The sequence below is a fragment of the Lagopus muta genome, chromosome Z (assembly GCF_023343835.1).
Source record: "Lagopus muta isolate bLagMut1 chromosome Z, bLagMut1 primary, whole genome shotgun sequence".
Lineage (NCBI taxonomy): Eukaryota > Metazoa > Chordata > Aves > Galliformes > Phasianidae > Lagopus > Lagopus muta.
The window spans coordinates 65806768-65823938 of NC_064472.1; the positions used below are offsets into that span (position 1 = coordinate 65806768).

The window sequence follows — 17171 nt, forward strand, 5'->3', positions numbered from 1 at the left end:
GAGTAAGACTGCAATTTTATTTTGAAGCATCAGTGGAACAGTGAAGTCGTTCAATTGCGCTGGCCAAAGAAAAGGTATAAAAACAAATTCAGTTATCATCCGGAGATGAGAAACCTCTGGTTAGTTTATAGTAACAGTACTTGTGGTTTTTCCTATAAACACTATACATATGTAATCTCACATTGAAGAGGTGTGACAGCAATTTATCCACAAGTTTTTTCCTAAACCTGCCAAAATCTGATCGCTTTGATATAAGTCTTAGAGGAGAAAATTCTGCTAATTGCTGTGGCTTCGTAGTTTTCAAAGTCACCACTTGAAGTAGCTTGTATTGTAGTAGAACCGTTAGGTAAATCTACAAGCTATCTGACCCAATCTGATCTAGTTTCTGGGAATATTACACACTTTTCTTTGAGCCTCTTATTGTTCTTTTAGTAAGTGTAAAATTTAGCCTTGTATTTGGTTGGGAGCATTTGTTTCCCTTTTAGCTGTCGCCTTGCATTTAAGTCTTGTTTGTCATCTAACTTGTTTGGCAGCCTATCTTTGGAAGAAACATGTACTGAAAATAATGTAATGCCATAACAATTGTTATAACTGATAAGGGATCTTACTGATTAGAAGCTGCCAGTCTCCCAGAGCCTCCATATCTGACCATTTTGGTCATTGTTTTGTCCAGAGGCAATACCATTTCAGATCACCCTCAGCAAGAAGTCTAATGTGCTATTTTATTTTGTACTAAAGCTTGAAGAGAATATTGCTGCCAGCGAGGCACTAAAAACAAAAGAAGCCTGAGCTTCTTTTAGCTGACCAGTCAACTAAATATTGACCAACTGTCTTCATGAGAAAGAAATAGATGACACTGAGTAAGCTAGAGTCTAGTTTTCCAAGAAGCAAAATGATTTTCCCAAATCAATACAGCTCATCAGATTTCAGAATAAAGGCTGCAGAAGATGTGACAGTGATGGAAGTGGCTGTATGTTCTTTTGTGTTTGAGCATGTGGACTCGTGGGGGAACAGGTTTTTTCATTTATTTCAATGCTTATTCTACGTGCTCTGGCATAAATCTTTACATTAATAAAATGTTATTAGGTGGCATGCAGAGGTACTCGTCTCACTGCTCCAGCTCCATGGCTTCAGGAGAAATTCGTCGCTCTGTAATTGCTGCTTGTTTCTGAATGCAATTGACAGTATGTCGTGAATCCGGGGAATGTATGTTTTGCTTGTATCTCATTAAAGGCATAATGCAGCTTTTTGGAGCTAATGTGGTGTGATTGCAGCTTTAAATAAATTGTGCTAATGACTTCATGATGAAAAGGAAAGGAGAGGGCATGCCACTGAATAAGGTATATGTCCAGCTTTGGTTGACATTACTCAGACCTTACTGGAAGTCTAATGGATGTGAACAGAGTTTGTTATGCTGCTGAAGAGGCTGCTGTAATTTATGTGGCTGGAGCAGCACTGACTTGCGTTAGTGTCCAGCAGGGCAAATTGATCTTAAAGAGCAGGTTTTAGCCTTCCAGACCTTTTAACCTTTAAACTTACTATGCTTTCATAAAGTACTAAATTAACACCACAGTTAAGTGTCTCAAAGGTTTATGACTGTGCCAACGGTAATTCATTATGTATATTTTCCTTAATGCTGTCGTATCTTCTCAGCTTTATTGTTATACAGTATTTGTTCACATAAAGTCCAGTGTCCAGGATGACTAATTGCAGATCTGTGCTCCAGATGGTTTAATTACAGGATGTGGTTAAAGTGACTTTTCAAACATACAGCAAATGCAAAGTCTTGGATTTCCAGGCCACCTGACAGTCATTACATCCTCAGACTTGCTGATGTTGATGTCTGTTACATGTGCACCTGCTGTAGATGCAGTTAAGTTGTTCTTCCATGCTCGACAGCGTGTGATTAAAGTAGTAAATAAATTACATGTCTACAAGATCAGTATTCAATATAGGAGACTTGATTTGATACACAGAATGTTTACTGTTAATTTTAGGTTACTTTCTTGATAGAAGCAATCAGGAAAAAATAAGCCATTTGCACTGGAAGCCTAATGTAAACATTGTTCTCCATTTTTCATGCCTGAATGAATTGCAGGTGTATATATGGATATGGAATTTATGATGATGAAGTGGATACTTAGAAGCAAATGAGTAAGGCTGCTCATGCTAAACAAATTGCAATAAAAAAGCTTGACGCAATCCTAAGATTATAGATTTTCATCCTTCTGCTTTTTTTCACTTGAAATAATTCAGTTACTGTCTGAACAGTGAAGTCATGGATTAAAAAATGTGCCAGTTGAAGAATAGAATGTGTTTAATCCTTAGAGGTATACTTGCTGATGATGGTTGTACTCTGGTTTGGCTATCCCCAGCATGTCTGTATTATTTGTACTTAAGAAAGCAGGGACAAAAGGCAAATGAAATATGGTTTGCCATCAGATTTGTGGGTTCAGTGATCAGAAAGATGTGAGGAACCGGTTTAGCTATAATGTTACGTCAGCTGATGATGTCGTGCCTTCTCAGTCTTAAGAACTGCATCTCAAGCTTGGAGACATGCTGTGTGACAGGACTATTGCTGCAAGAGTGTTATAATGAACTTCAAGAAAAGTAATCCTACAAAAATAATTACAAAACACAATGTACTTTGGCAGATCTTCTCTTGACGTCAGCAAAAATTGTATAAAATAATAGTGTAGTATAGAAAGGAGGTAGAACTGTTAGCCAAATGGGAATTAAACTTATGTTTAAACAGTAGTTGTTGGTAACTGAAAGGAAAACAAGTGATTCCTAGATTTGGAAGATGGTGTAGGTAATCTTCGTCAAATCACTTACAGAAGTGTTTGGAAAGTGTTTGTGCAGATTAGCTTTCGCCAGAATTTTGATGATACTTTTGGCCAAATTCTCTGCAAAGAATCGAGGGAACAGATCCTTTTTAAGAAAGGAAAACACACGCACTGTCTCTTTCAGATAAGTAGTCTTTTGAGTTGTCTGGCAATACAGTCAACTAAAATAGAATTCAGTCTCAGTTGTTATGTTCCAAACAAAAAAGCAGCCTATGCTGTAAAATATGAAGGCAAGCTTTCCATCCTGCTTACCTGAGAAATATCTACTTAAATTGGACTTTGAATGCGTTTGTTTTCTAAAGCCTGTATTTAAAACAGTTGTGATCTACATTCAAGATACTAATGTGAGAATTTGATTCCTTACAGCATGATCTCATTTTCAAAGTTTTGAATACAAAGCTTAAAAATCCTTAGCTGACGTTTATTGCATTAAATGAAGCCATGAAAGCAATAACTAACTAAGTAAATAAATATTTTTTCTTAGACTAGGTCCCTAAGTCTTTTTTTTCTTTAGAGGAAAGGATGTCTACAGGAGTGTATGCTTGTGAGACTTAAGGATATCCTTACGAGCTTGACATGGCTGATAAAAGTGCCATATAAAGACAGTTAATATGCTCACACTCCTCTTTTGGTGCCTTATGATAACGATTGCTTACTTCAAAATAGCACCTCTGCATTTTTTTATGCTCACTGTGAAAGAATATAACTGTTATCAAATCAAGAGGAAATAATGTGGATGTCTTTGTTTTCAAATGTTTATGACATTATTCATGGTAAATACCCAATGACATTTTAGTGATGTTCTTTGCTGTGCAATTACTGAAAGAATTTAAGGGTAGGGAAGGGAAGCAGCATATATACCCCATCCACAGAACTCATAAGAAATGTTTCCTTTCTGGAAGTGATTTTATTACAAATCACTTTTGTAATATCTGACCTTTTGTTCTGTAATAAAACACAAGAGGAAATCGTCACCGTTATTTTATACAGTTTATTATGTTATTATCTATCAGGACTGCTTGTGTGAGGTGGTTTTGTGCTTTTCTAGGCATATATTAGTTTTTCCTAAGCAGTGTTGGTTTTTTTTGCCCAGTCTAGCTACCCATGTTCTGGTTGTTAAGGTGATGAATGAACTGAAAATATCTCAGTACATCCAACATGTATAAAAATACCAATATTCATAATCTCTTTTTGCTTCTGATGTGAAGGGGGAACTTCCATTAGTAGTGGTGGACATGAGGTGACAATCTGTGTGTACTTTCACTTTATGTTAAGAGTTTTGAATATTGTTCTAACTTGGCTAATAAAGGATTTTGGCAGGAAAGAGATGGACAAGCTTATGGGAATTGAACTGTAAGGCTTCTAAGAAATGTGACCCCATTTTCCTCTGTGAGATTGCTTTTGGCAGTCGCTGAGCATCAATTGTTGACCAATTATTGTGTCTAAACCTTAATAATAATAGGGGAGCACTGGTTAAAATTTTTGACATTTGGGAAAGATTATTTCTTATTTGTAGCTACTTTATTCTAGCATATTTGACCATGAGAAGTGCAAAGTGTATTGCATTGTATTGTATTTCAGAAATACTGTGAGTAGTTGTGTAGTTTGCACATGGAATAACAATAATGAATTAGATTAAGACATCTGTTCTTTTGGGATAAGCTTTGCTTTATTAAATCTAAATCATGTGAGTTGTGCTCTGACAATTGTTACAACTGACTTGACAACCTTAGCATTTGTAATGCAAGAAGCATTTGTATGTTATTTATAGATATTTATCAGTATTGTAGGACTCTACCTCAAAAAAACTGGACTAGATATTTTGGCCAAATTTCCTGAATTAGAATTTGAGAGTCCGGATACCCTTATATATTCTGCATTACAAACATCTGATTTCTTCTTCCATTATACAGTAGTGGTTGTTTAAGGTTGTTTATAGCCTCTTGGGCATTATTTTAAAAGTGAAAATACATTTCTGTATTCAGATAGTATGAAACTCTTGGGATTTTCAGACTGCCCTTACATTTTCACTCTTATTCAGACAATTCTAAGAAAATGATTTTTAAAAGATTGTTGCAGGCTAATAGGCAATGGAGCTGTGAAGGATCTGGAGCACAGGTCCTATGGGGAGTGGCAGAGGGTCCAATTTTGAGGGTCCAATTGATGCTTGGCTGAACATGGGCCAGCAGTGTGCCCAGGTGGCCAAGAAGGCCAATGGCATCCTGGCTTGTATCAGAAATAGTGTTGCCAGCAGGAGCAGATGATTATCCCTCTATACTCAAGAGTGCTGTGTTCAATTTTGGGTCCTTCTCTACAAGGAAGACAGTGAGGACCTGCGCTGTGTCCAGAAAAAAGCAATGGAGTACTGAGGGATCTGGAGCACATGTCCTATGGGGAGTAGCTGAGGGAGCTGGAATTGTTTATTCTGGAGGAGACTCAAGGAAGACCTTATCACTCTCTGCAGGGAGGTACCAGAGGGAATGGCTTCAACTTGCAACAGGGGAGATTCGGATTGGATATTAGGAAAAACTTCTCAGGAAGAGTGGTCAGGCATTGGAGCAGGCAGACCACTGTCTCTGGAGGTGTTCAAGATATGCTTAGATGTTGTATTAAAGCACAAAGGGGAAATCTTGGCGGCAGGTGGATGGTTGGACTAGGTGATCTTGGAAGTCTTTTCTGACCTTGATTCTATGAAATGCATTTCTTGAAGTTAAACTGAAAATGCCTTCAATGTGTGTACTGACTCTGAGACATACAAGGAAGTGCTGGCTGAGGTTCTTTTTTTGTGGCTGAGCTTTGTATGAGGACTAGAATTCTGGATCAAAGAAGCTTGTAATAGTACACGCTGACTGAATTCAGCAAAAATAATCCTTTATCTTCAGTGATGCAGTTAACATACAAAGTACACTATTTACCTGTCTCATATCCTTTTTCATTTCTCAGTACTTGGGTCTCTGCCAGTTGCATGTTGCTTTCGGGGTCAGTCCTACCTCTCATGTTACTTCTATTCTTTCGACCCATTTCTTTGATAACTTTAGAAGATTAAATGAATTACTTTCACTACCTGTTCTGCAGAGTCCTACCTATGGTTGTGTACTGTGCTGTTCATTAGGTAAAGGAAATTGAATCCCTAACACAGTTACTCTAACACAGCATGGGGATTAATCTTCCCTCGCACTTAGGTACTGGGACATTCACTAAGTCTAACAAACTTAACGAGATGGTCAGTGTAACTGACGGCGAGAGAGGAACTTATTTATGTTTGCCTGTGAGGTATTGACTTTCTTACTCTTGGAGGTCATTTGAATGTCTTTTAAGAATTACTGAAATGTTTATTGATTTCAGGGTTTAATTATTATGCCTACTCCACATCTGCTCCTTCGGTCTCTTTTCTGGTAACAGATAACAGACTGTGTAGTTTCTACTAAAAGTTAACTCAGCTCTGTTAATAAATTAATGTATAAAGATAGCACACATTAAGAGAGAGACAAGAATACAAATATTGAGGAAGATGGGGATTTATTTAGTGTGGAAGGAAAGCACTAGGACTGCCAGTGAAGCCGCCTTTCCAGGTACGTGGATGGCTTATGGGGGCTGAGTATGGGACTGTTCCAATAGCAAAGCCCGATTTCCACTTTGGGGCTCTGAGGTGTGTTGATACAAACAGGTTTCAAGGCACAGAGTAGTGCCAGCCCTGCAGAATGATGACAGACCAAGTGATCCAAGTGATCTTAGCACTGAGGCAGCATTGACTCCCTCCTAGAAGCCACAGGAATGGGACAGAATGGTGTGGGATGGCTGCACCATAGCCATGTGGCTGCAGGCATCTCTGTCAATGACTGGGTCTCCAACACACCAGAGAGATCACCAAGATGCCACAGCTGGCAGCAATGCAGGCCAGGGACCACTTCCTCCTGCAGTCCTGGCCCAAGCCACGAGCAGAGAAAGCAGTATGGCCGCAGTCCTTCCAGCTCTTCGAGGTGCCTGGATAGTGATCCAGGCCTGAAGAGCCCTTGCATGCAAAATCCTGCAGCCATCCTGTTGTAGGGCTGGCTGAAAACCGCATGAGGAATGATTTCTAAATCTGCTGCAGAGAATTTTCAAGGAAATCCCTTCTTCCTTTGTATCTCAACTAACAACACTTCAAACGCTTCCTTGATGTTAAAAGGCCCCTGAGGAAATAAGCTGCTAGCTGCATGTTTACTTTACCTTGGCTCAGCACAGAAGGACAGTTTGTGTGCAAAATTGGAAATCACACTGCTAAGACAAAGCAAGCAGACAGGCTAGAAATGTTTGGCACAATGCCATTATTATATCTGTTATGTAAAAGCTAGAGTTAGAAGAGGGGAAGCGTAAAGGAAAAACAAGTCACAAGGCTGGCAGCTGCAAATTAGTGTCTTAATGCCTCTTACAGGTCAGAAACGTTTTGCTCTGTGCCTTTCTTTGATAAGTAAAATACATATGCTTTTACTGTATGTTCTAATGAGAAGAGGTGACTCGTGCTTATGTGTGGTTATGAATTAAAGGGGTCATTATGTCAGCTAGTCCATAAACAAGATAAGTTATCTGTTGGAGTGGAGGCTGAAACATTTCCCATCCCCCCCCGTTTATCTTTTGGTCATTTAAGATAGCCTTACCACACAGGCATTTTAAAGGGATAATTTGAAAATCATCCAAGATTCAATTACCTCTAGGTGGGCGGATGTATTTGCATTTAAAAGGGATTTTAAATGGAGAAGCAATTAAATTACAGTATATATGTATTTAAAAGAGACCTCTTTCTACATATCTTCATTGCTTTTTCTCTCAGTCTCACTAAATGCTTGTGATTTCAAGTCTAGTCCCTTGCTTTTCACAGATGAAAAGGCAAGGCAAATAATAGGTGCTTCTGTCTGTTAAAGAGAGCTTACATGTGTATGTGTACATGTTTGTGTATTTGGATGTATGCAGTTTCAAATAAATAGAAGCGTCATTATCATATCGTTCAAAGCATATTCTCCTTGGTCACCTACTGATTTAAACACTGTGACTGGTGCTCAGTTTATGCTGGCTGGCTGCCAAGCAAAAGCAATTATGTGCAATAACAGCAAAATTAAGAGGTGAATGTTGCCGTTTTACAGCAGGACATGGCAAAAACCATTTCCTTCTGTCAGCTCTGTCTTGGTTGCGCACAAAGTCAGGCATGCACACTCTCATACACATATACGTACGCACACATATTTGCACGCAGGCTCTTGTTCTTTTTTGTTTGCTCTCTTTCCAGTGGGTTTCACCTCGAGGTCACTGAAACTAGGAAAGAGGAAGCGTATAGACCACAGTGTTTGAAAGCAAACAAGAAAAAAACTCTGACTTTGTGGAGAAGGAAAAATATCGGAAGAAAAACAAAACAAAACAAAAAAATCCTACTCCAGTTGTTGTGATGTTGGCTGTGATAATACTTTGTTTTTCTCCCACTGGCAGGTGTCCTGGTGGTAAACGTTACGTGGAGGAACAAGACTTACGTGGGAACGCTGCTGGACTGCACAAAGCATGACTGGGCCCCTCCCAGGTAGGCAATTGTTCTAATTGTGTTTTTTCTCTGCTGAATGTGTTTTCACTCCCACTTTCCGTCGAGAGACTGTATAGAGATAATAAAAACCAAATGGTTATAATTGAGAACATGCAGCCATGAAATGAGTAATTCTCTCTTCTCCACTGAAAACTGGGGGCCTGCAGGTGGGATGTTTTATTTGCTTTTGTTTTGTGTTTTTGAGAGGGAGTAGGAGATGCATGGGATTCAAGCAAAGGGAGATAAATATATATATATTTCCATAGGTTTGGAAGAATTTTCTCTCCATTGTAATTAGGTAGTCTCATTTTTTGCCATTATTGTCTTTTTTTTCTTAATCTCGTTCTTTTTGAGACTCCAACACTATTATTTGGAAAGACATCTGTGCTTTAATACACATGAAAGTCATGAAAGTTCTGTTATGGGAAGCAGTGTTATTTTGACATATCTCTTCAGTTCACAGCTCCTTCTGATGACATCTGCTCTTGTTTACATTTAGGTTTTGTGAATCTCCAACGAGTGACCTGGAAATGCGAGGAGGAAGGGGTAGGGGGAAGCGGGCAAGGTCTGCTGCAACTGTGGCTATACCTGGAAATGATACAAGTTTCACTGAGTCTAGGGGACTTCAGAGTAAGAATCGAGGTGGTGCTAATGGAAAGGGAAGGAGGGGTAGCCTTAACTCAAGTGGACGCAGGACACCCCCAAATTGCTCTGTGGATGAAGTCAAAGCCAGCCCCTCATCAACAAACAAGAGAAAAACTAAGCCTCCTATGGAGCTAGACTTAAACTCCAGTTCAGAGGACAGTAAGTGTGGAAAACGTGTTCGTACTAACTCCAGGAGCACTCCAACCACCCCACAGGGGAAACCAGAGGCTACTTTTTTGGACCAAGGCTGCTCTTCTCCAGTGCTGATTGACTGTCCTCACCCCAACTGCAACAAAAAGTACAAGCACATTAATGGACTACGATACCATCAGGCTCATGCACATTTAGACCCAGAAAACAAACTGGAGTTTGAGCCTGACAGCGAGGATAAAATTTCGGACTGTGAGGAACCATTGAGTAATGCGGCACTTGAATGCAGTGAAGCAAGCACAAATTTGCCAGGCTTTGATCCACTAAAAGCACCAACATCTCCTTCCTCTGTTACTACCCCAGGGACCCCCAAGGGAAAAAGGGAACCGACCAGCAATGGCACCAGTTCAGTTATCAGTTCCAAAACTGGCAAGAATTCAGGCAAAAAGAAGGGTCTGAACAGTGAACTGAACAGCCTTCCAGTAATTTCTAACATGTCAGCCACACTGGATAATTGCTCTGTAACAGATGGCAATTTGCAAACTGAAATGCCAAAACTGGAGGCCGAAGGGTTAATAGACAAGAAGAGTTTGAGTGATAAAGGCAAGAAAGCTAATAACTGCAAAGTGGATAAAAACATTTCCAAACTGAAAACAGCCCGGCCCATTGCCCCAACGCCAGCACCGGCTCCTCCCCAGTTAATAGCTATACCTTCTACAGCCTTTACAACCAGCACTACAGGGACAATACCAGGACTGCCCTCTCTAACAACTACTGTTGTTCAGGCTACACCAAAGAGCCCTCCGCTAAAACCTATTCAACCAAAGCCCACAATTATGGGAGAGCCAAGCACTGTAAACCCAGCTCTCACATCACTCAAAGACAAAAAGAGAAGGGAGAAGCGTAAGCTAAAGGACAAAGAAAGCAAAGAGAGTGGAAGCCCTAAAATGGATTCTAAGCTGGGAAAGCTAGAGGATTCAAAAGGGTCTGGGAAAGATTTATCTGGACATTTTTTAAAGGACCATCTCAATAAGAATGAAGTGTTAGCTAATGGACTTTCTGAGTCTCAAGAGAGCAGGATGGCAAGTATTAAGGCTGAAGCTGATAAGGTTTACACATTCACAGACAATGCGCCCAGCCCTTCTATAGGGAGTGCCTCCAGGATGGAATGCAGCACTTTGGTGAATGGACAATCTTCAATGGCGCCACTGCATGTGTTAACACAAAATGGTGCGGATAGCGCTGCTGCTAAAACCAACAGCCCTGCTTACTCTGATATTTCTGATGCAGCTGATGATGGTGGCTCTGACAGCCGGTCAGAGGGTGTGAGGTCAAAGGCCAGCTCTCCTTCAGATATCATTTCCAATAAGGACAGTGTTGTAAAAGTACATTCTTCAACCGCATCACAGTCGGCACAAGCGAAAGAGTCCCATTCTCCCTATTACCATGGCTACGATCCTTATTATTCTCCAAGTTACATGCAGTCTGGACAGGTCAGTGCCCCAGCAGCTGGAAACTGCAGTACCCCACAGGGACTGAAGATCAAAAAAGAGGCAGATGAAGAGGCTGAAAAGAAGGAGAAGGGGGAACCGTCAGAAGCCAAGAAGAATGAAAGTGGTTCCTCTAATTTGCAGCCACAACATCAGTCAGTAATAACACAAAGACACCCTGCACTTGCTCAGTCACTTTATTATGGACAGTATGCCTATGGGCTCTATATGGACCAAAAGTCCTTAATGGCCTCTAACCCTGCTTACAGACAGCAGTATGAAAAATATTATGAGGACCAGCGGCTAGCAGAGCAGAAGTTGGTACAGACTGGGAGGGACTGTGAAAGGAAGAATGAACCTCCGTTGAAGGAAATTGGAAAGGATGATAAGCAGAAAAATATTCCGTCTGCAACTATTTCAAAGGCTCCTTCAACTCCGGAGTTGAGCAAAAATAACACTAAAATAGGGTCTTTGGTCCCTAGCAAAGGTGAGGAGACAAGCAAATCACAGATCCTTTCCAATCACCAGCAGCAGCTTCAGTCTGACAGTTTCAAAGCCAAACAAATGGAAAACCATCAGCTCATAAAGGAGGCTGTGGAGATGAAATCTGTCATGGACTCCATGAAGCAAACGGGCGTAGATCCAACTACAAGATTTAAACAGGTGAGATCACAGGAAATGGAACAAGAATGTCTTGGTTTGTCCTTAAAATGTGTGGGATTTTATCCCTGATTTTGCCATGTTCTTCTACCTTTGCAGTCAAGCGAGCTCCACCATCCTTTTTTCATGCTGGATAGTACTGTGGTCTATGAATAGACCAATAGACCTTTCAGTTGAGCTGCTTGAAAAGAGAAAAAAAGATCTAGCAAGGTGGTGACAGGATCCAGACTTAAGACTTGAACAGACTATTTTAAATTACATGCATGAATAAAAATAATTAGATTACTCTTTTAGATGTAAAAGCTAAGCAATTTGCTTAGTTCAGAAATGAGACATTTCAAGCAACATAAGCAGCTTCCATTGTGAGAGGACTTGAAGTAGATTTGAAACATGGTTTGAAGTGTTTCCTTTTTTTTTTTTCTTTTTTTTTTTTGTTAAATGACAGTTGGCATTTACAAAAGATGGGTGAGCTGGTTCTTTGAAGAGTTGGCTTGAAGCTCAGCTAGTTATCTTAACCCAAGGTGACCTTTTTGAAACAGTTTAGTTCCCCTTCTCTCCTCAACCAACCTCAAACCCCTACGGACCCACACAATGGATGAAATCCTTTCTCCATTGAAGTCAGTGATAGTTTTGCTGTTGACTTCAGTGGAACCAGAATTTCATCCAGTGGCTCATGCTGACCTTCCTAGATGTCAAATTTCCTTCATTCCAGGCAATGTTACTGACTCTGTGTTCTGAACTGAAGCCTCAGCGCTTAACACTTTCATGTTCTGGGGTATGATACAACCCAAACTTCACCCTAGCAGTCTGTCTTTCAAGATGCAGTGGGGTCAGGTGAATGGGAGTTGGAGAGCTCTAAAGGAACTGGGATGGCACAGGCCTGAGAAGAAGAAGATTTCTGCTGATTCAAATGAATTTTTGAACCAGACAGTCCAAGCGTCTAATTCTGTGCTTATGTTTTCATTGCATGTGTATCTGTTAGAGCAGTGTTTGCACTTAGCTGTTCCATATTTTGCATTAAAAAAAAAAAAAAAAAAAAAAAGTCTTGCTATTATTGTTCAGTACTGATGATTTAATGTAGTCTGGTAAATAAGTCACCTTTTTAATTCTACAAAGTGTCTATGAACTGTTTTATGTAATATATTAAGCAAAAAATGCATTTGTGATACCTTGTATGTGTACCCTAAGCCTTGTGTTGACACTGTGAATGTTTATCCATGTGTAATTTTACAAACTTAAAACAAGACTGCCAACCCAGAGAAGCCTGCTGAAGTGTCTGACCTGGACTGATTTATGAATGTTTGCAATATCTGATAGCATAATCATCTTTTCAGCTAGATTTGTTTTTCGCATTCATTGTTCCAGGTAATCTAAATGCTCTGACATATCGTTAGGCAGCTTTAATTTCGTGGTTCGCAGATATTTTTTGCTCTCTACTGGGAAGATATCTCCATGGGCTTTAATTAAAATGTTTTATGAACAGCATGGTCTCAGAACTTTGGTACAATGCATACGTATTTCATGATTAAAATAGTTAAAGGCATGAAGAAGGATATAAAATGAAGCAGTTGAATTAAATTTTGATAATAGCCTCTTAGTCTTTCATGGGAATATTGGTTTGTCTCTGAGCTCAAGGCACTCTGTAGCAAGCAAATCTCTATGTAATATGGATATGTTATTAAACTAGTTGTTAAAAGTGCTTTAAGTGAAATGTGAGGAATATCAATATTGATTTTTTTTCAACATACAAGTTTAGAACAAAATTTTCTTCTCCTCCATATTAGGATCCAGATACACGAACATGGCATCATTATGTCTATCAGCCTAAATACCTTGATCAGCAAAAATCAGAAGAACTTGATCGGGATAAAAAGTTAAAAGAAGACAGCCCTAGAAAAACACCTAACAAGGAAAGTTCCCTGCCTAACCTTCCTGTCTCATTAGCAAGCATTAAAGAGGAGCCTAAAGAGGTCAAGCGTTCTGATTCTCAATCAGTGGATGAGAGCAAGATAAAAAATGATGATCGAAAGACTCCTGTAAATTGGAAGGACTCTCGAGGTGCTAGAGTAGCAGTTTCCTCACCAATGAGTCAGCATCAGTCATATATCCAGTACTTGCATGCTTATCCTTATCCACAGATGTATGATCCCAACCATCCAGCCTATCGAGCAGTCTCTCCTGTCCTAATGCACAGCTATCCTGGTATGTATTCTGAAATTTGCCTTGTGCACTCGTTAAGATTTGCACATTCAAAGTGTAGTGAAGCTTGAATTTTATTATTTCTGATAGTAGCTAAAGTAAATCAGAAGCTTTGTGGGTGACGTTTGTATTGTTAGTGCTTCCACTTGGGAAAGTTCTATAGATCAAACAGATTTGACACAAAATGTTCCTTTTTTGAACTGTCACAGTTTCCAGCCAGAGTTTCCTCAATCCTTGACTGTCTGCTGTTGCTGTTAGACTGATGGATAGGTTATAGCCTATAAAAATATTCTAAGCACTTACAGTCAAAACCATTATAGTTACTACTTCTTTCACTTAAAGAGGACCCATAAATGTATGAAATGGCTATCAGCTCAACCTTCTTTATAATCTCCATTCCATAATCAGCCATCAGGATAAAGTAGATATTAAAAAAAAAAAAAAGAAAAAGAAAAAAAAGAAGAAGAGCAAAGCTTCTGTCTGATAGCCACTTGATCTGATCTTGATGTTACCCTCTCCCCTGGCATTCCCTTCTGCTACATCAGTGCAACCAAAATGTGAAAACAGCAACCTGATATTGTATTTCTCGTTTACCTGCAGGGGCATATCTCTCTCCAGGATTTCATTACCCAGTTTATGGGAAGGTGTCAGGGAGAGAAGAGGCGGAGAAAGTCAGTACCAGCCCAAGCATCAATACGAAATCAACCACTGAGTCCAAAGCACTGGATTTGCTCCAGCAGCATGCCAGCCAGTATCGCAGCAAGTCTCCTGTTGTAAGGCTTCCTCTGTTGTTATTCAGGAGTGGTGCATTTGGAGATGTCTAAAGAACACCATTTTAAGAAGCATACGATCTGGCATCAAGTATTGAATACATAATGCTTCTTTGTATTACTGCTTAAAATCAGTTTCAAGTCATGATGTTTCTGTGACATAAATTAGAAGTGACACATGTAACAGGGTTCTTGTTCTCAGAGTCTGCCTAACTTAAATGAACAGACTTATGTGGAGCCTAGATTCAGAGATACCTCCTGGTGCACAGTTTATTGCAGTTGGTAGGAAGCTTCTGTTTGGAAACAGAAAACGAAATGGGAAGTTGAGCTGTGGGATTTGGTAAGATACCCTGCTTGTATTTGCCGTGAAGCCATATCTTCCAAACAGCAGATTATTAGTCCTCATCTATGAAGATTTCCAATGTTGGCACAAACACTAAGACTTTCAGACAAGTTGGTGCTGGTTTTAATTGCGAGCAAGTCACTGGCTTTCATTCTATTTTCAAAAGGTCTTTCTAGCTATTCAGACAGATTTGATCCTAGAGTGTTTAAAGAGGGCTGAGAAGTCTCTACATCAGTTTTTCACCAGCTTAAGTAGGTTGTTCATGCATTGGCAAGTCAGCCAAGCTTATGGGTATGTGAAATGGAAATCAGCATGGTGACTTCATCCTGCAGTTTGTTGTGCCAGAATCTCCGCTCATTGAATTCTTCTGTTGGGCAGATACACCAGCTTTATGTTAGAATCGAGTTCAATAATCCATTGAATTATTAGCTTCACCATTTGAATGCGGAAGGTCCTTGGCATTTAATGTTGGCAAGTGTTTTCTTTTTTGTAATTGTTGTTGAGATTTCCGTCTTTAAAAAAATAATAATAATAATTAATTAATCTCACATCAGTTTTCTACCACCTTTTATTGCTAGCCCGTGGAAAAATCGGCAGCTGAGCGTGAACGGGAAGCAGAAAGGGAACGAGATCGTCATTCACCTTTTAGCCAGCGACATCTCCACACACACCATCACACACATGTTGGAATGGGTTACCCGCTTATACCTGGACAATATGACCCATTTCAAGGTGAGCAGAAGGTTTTGACTGATGAGATTAATTTGCCTTGTCAAGTTGTTGCTTTGACATTGCAAGTCATGCCTACATTAGGCATTTTGAATAGAGATCCCCTTGTTAAATCAAAAATGCATTACATTTAAGAAGAAAGTTTGGAAACTCACAACTAGGACTGAAAGTAAATGAATAGTCTCATGCCTGAAGAGATACCAGGTTTTGTTACCAAGACTGCTGCTTAGAATATTATTAAAGATGTACCAGTTAGGCTGTGTCACTTGTGTGCATGTCTTGATTACTGTTGCAAGTTGACGTTAACTGGATGAAAGACACTGAGAAACAAACAACCTCCTTTTTATATAATTAGGATTGTGTAGGCAACGGAAGAAGTATAGCAAAGACAAAAGCTTTTTATAATGAGGATATTTTATGTACAAGGCATTGTAGTCACAAGGGTTTGAGCTTGTTATAATTCCAGTGTCTGAAAGAGAACTCTTTGTATTTTGTCAGATGCAGCGCATGAAGTTGCAATCAGGGAAAAGCAGCACAGTGACACATGACTCATTCTCTCTAGGTTTTATCCCAGTCTCTGACCGTTTTTCAGTGAGTCTGGATTCTAGTTGAATTAAAAGGAGGTTTCCTCCCATGCAGCAAAGTACGTGCTATCACAATTGCTGGCTAAAACAGCATTAATTCATTACGTTCACTTGGTGTCTCAGCAGCTATTTTTCCTTTGTAAAAGTCTTGACATGTCTCAGTTTGATTCAGTGATGCCATATGCCTACGGGATGCATCATGCTTGTTCAGTAGGAAAACTATAAAATGGGAAGTCATTATGAGAGCATTGTATTCTGAGCAGCTGGCATGTCGTGTCTGTAATTGACGGTGACTTTTGGTACTTGTTGTTTCCTGGTACCTGTTACTTCTACTGAGCTTACTGTTTAGGAATTCATACAAACCATTTAGCAGCATGCAGTGCAGTACTTGAAAAGGAATACAATCAGTAGAAATGTTGTATTTTCTTGTAAAATATCTCTTAAGGACATTTCAGTATACTTAGAGGAAGGCACATAGCTCATACTAGCCAGGCTTCCTTAATGCTGTTGCCTGAAACATTTGCCATTGGTGTAATATTGACACCACACCATTTCCTAATGGTGCTTTCTGTTTGTTTGCCTTAGCGATACTTCCTACTTTTTCTCACAAAGACCCATTAAAACCAGAAGTACATCAACATTCCTTCATTTCTTCTTTCCCTCAGGATTGACCTCTGCTGCCCTTGTTGCCACTCAGCAGGTGGCTGCGCAGGCATCTGCATCTGGTATGTTTCCTGCACAAAGAAGGTAAATAGCCAGTAAATCTTAAGTTATATATCTTAACACAGAGAGAAGAAAGCAAACAATAGATTTTATAACCTGATGGTTTGAACTTCCTTGTGTGAGGAGGAAATAAGGCTGGAGCTCTGGGATAATCATAGTTTTATTCTCATTGAGGTCACATTTTGTCCTGTTTTGCCTTTTAATTATAAGGTAGTTGATGAACAGGGAACAAGTAGTCTGCCTTCTGAGATTTTCCATAAATTACAAGTATTGGTATTGTTAAGATAAAGTGATTCTGAAATTATAAGTTAAAATCCAGTTTTATGTATGTATTTATTTGTTTATTAAAAGGGATTAAAACTTCATGTTCAGTTACATCTGTGTCCTATGAGGAAAACTTTATGAGTCTATCTCATCTGGTTTGGCTGATTTTACTATCAGAGAGTTTTGCCTCTAGGTTTTACTAGGTTTTCAGTAAAGTTTA

The 17171-nt window shown here is 39.5% G+C and overlaps 1 protein-coding gene across 7 annotated transcripts in view; it reads left to right on the forward strand.

The window, feature by feature from the left end:
• ZNF608 (zinc finger protein 608) overlaps positions 1–17171 on the forward strand; it is a 101414-nt gene that overhangs the window by 69031 nt on the left and 15212 nt on the right. For 4 of the 7 annotated variants that reach the window (XM_048930608.1, XM_048930607.1, XM_048930613.1 and 1 more), the window contains 6 exons: positions 8307–8394; positions 8894–11342; positions 13124–13541; positions 14139–14311; positions 15230–15383; positions 16630–16689. In XM_048930608.1, the coding sequence (XP_048786565.1) occupies positions 8307–8394; positions 8894–11342; positions 13124–13541; positions 14139–14311; positions 15230–15383; positions 16630–16689 (3342 nt within the window). Of the gene's footprint in view, positions 1–8306; positions 8395–8893; positions 11343–13123; positions 13542–14138; positions 14312–15229; positions 15384–16629; positions 16716–17171 lie in introns of those variants that run through there. The other 3 variants (XM_048930609.1, XM_048930610.1, XM_048930611.1) reach the window with 2 other exon arrangements.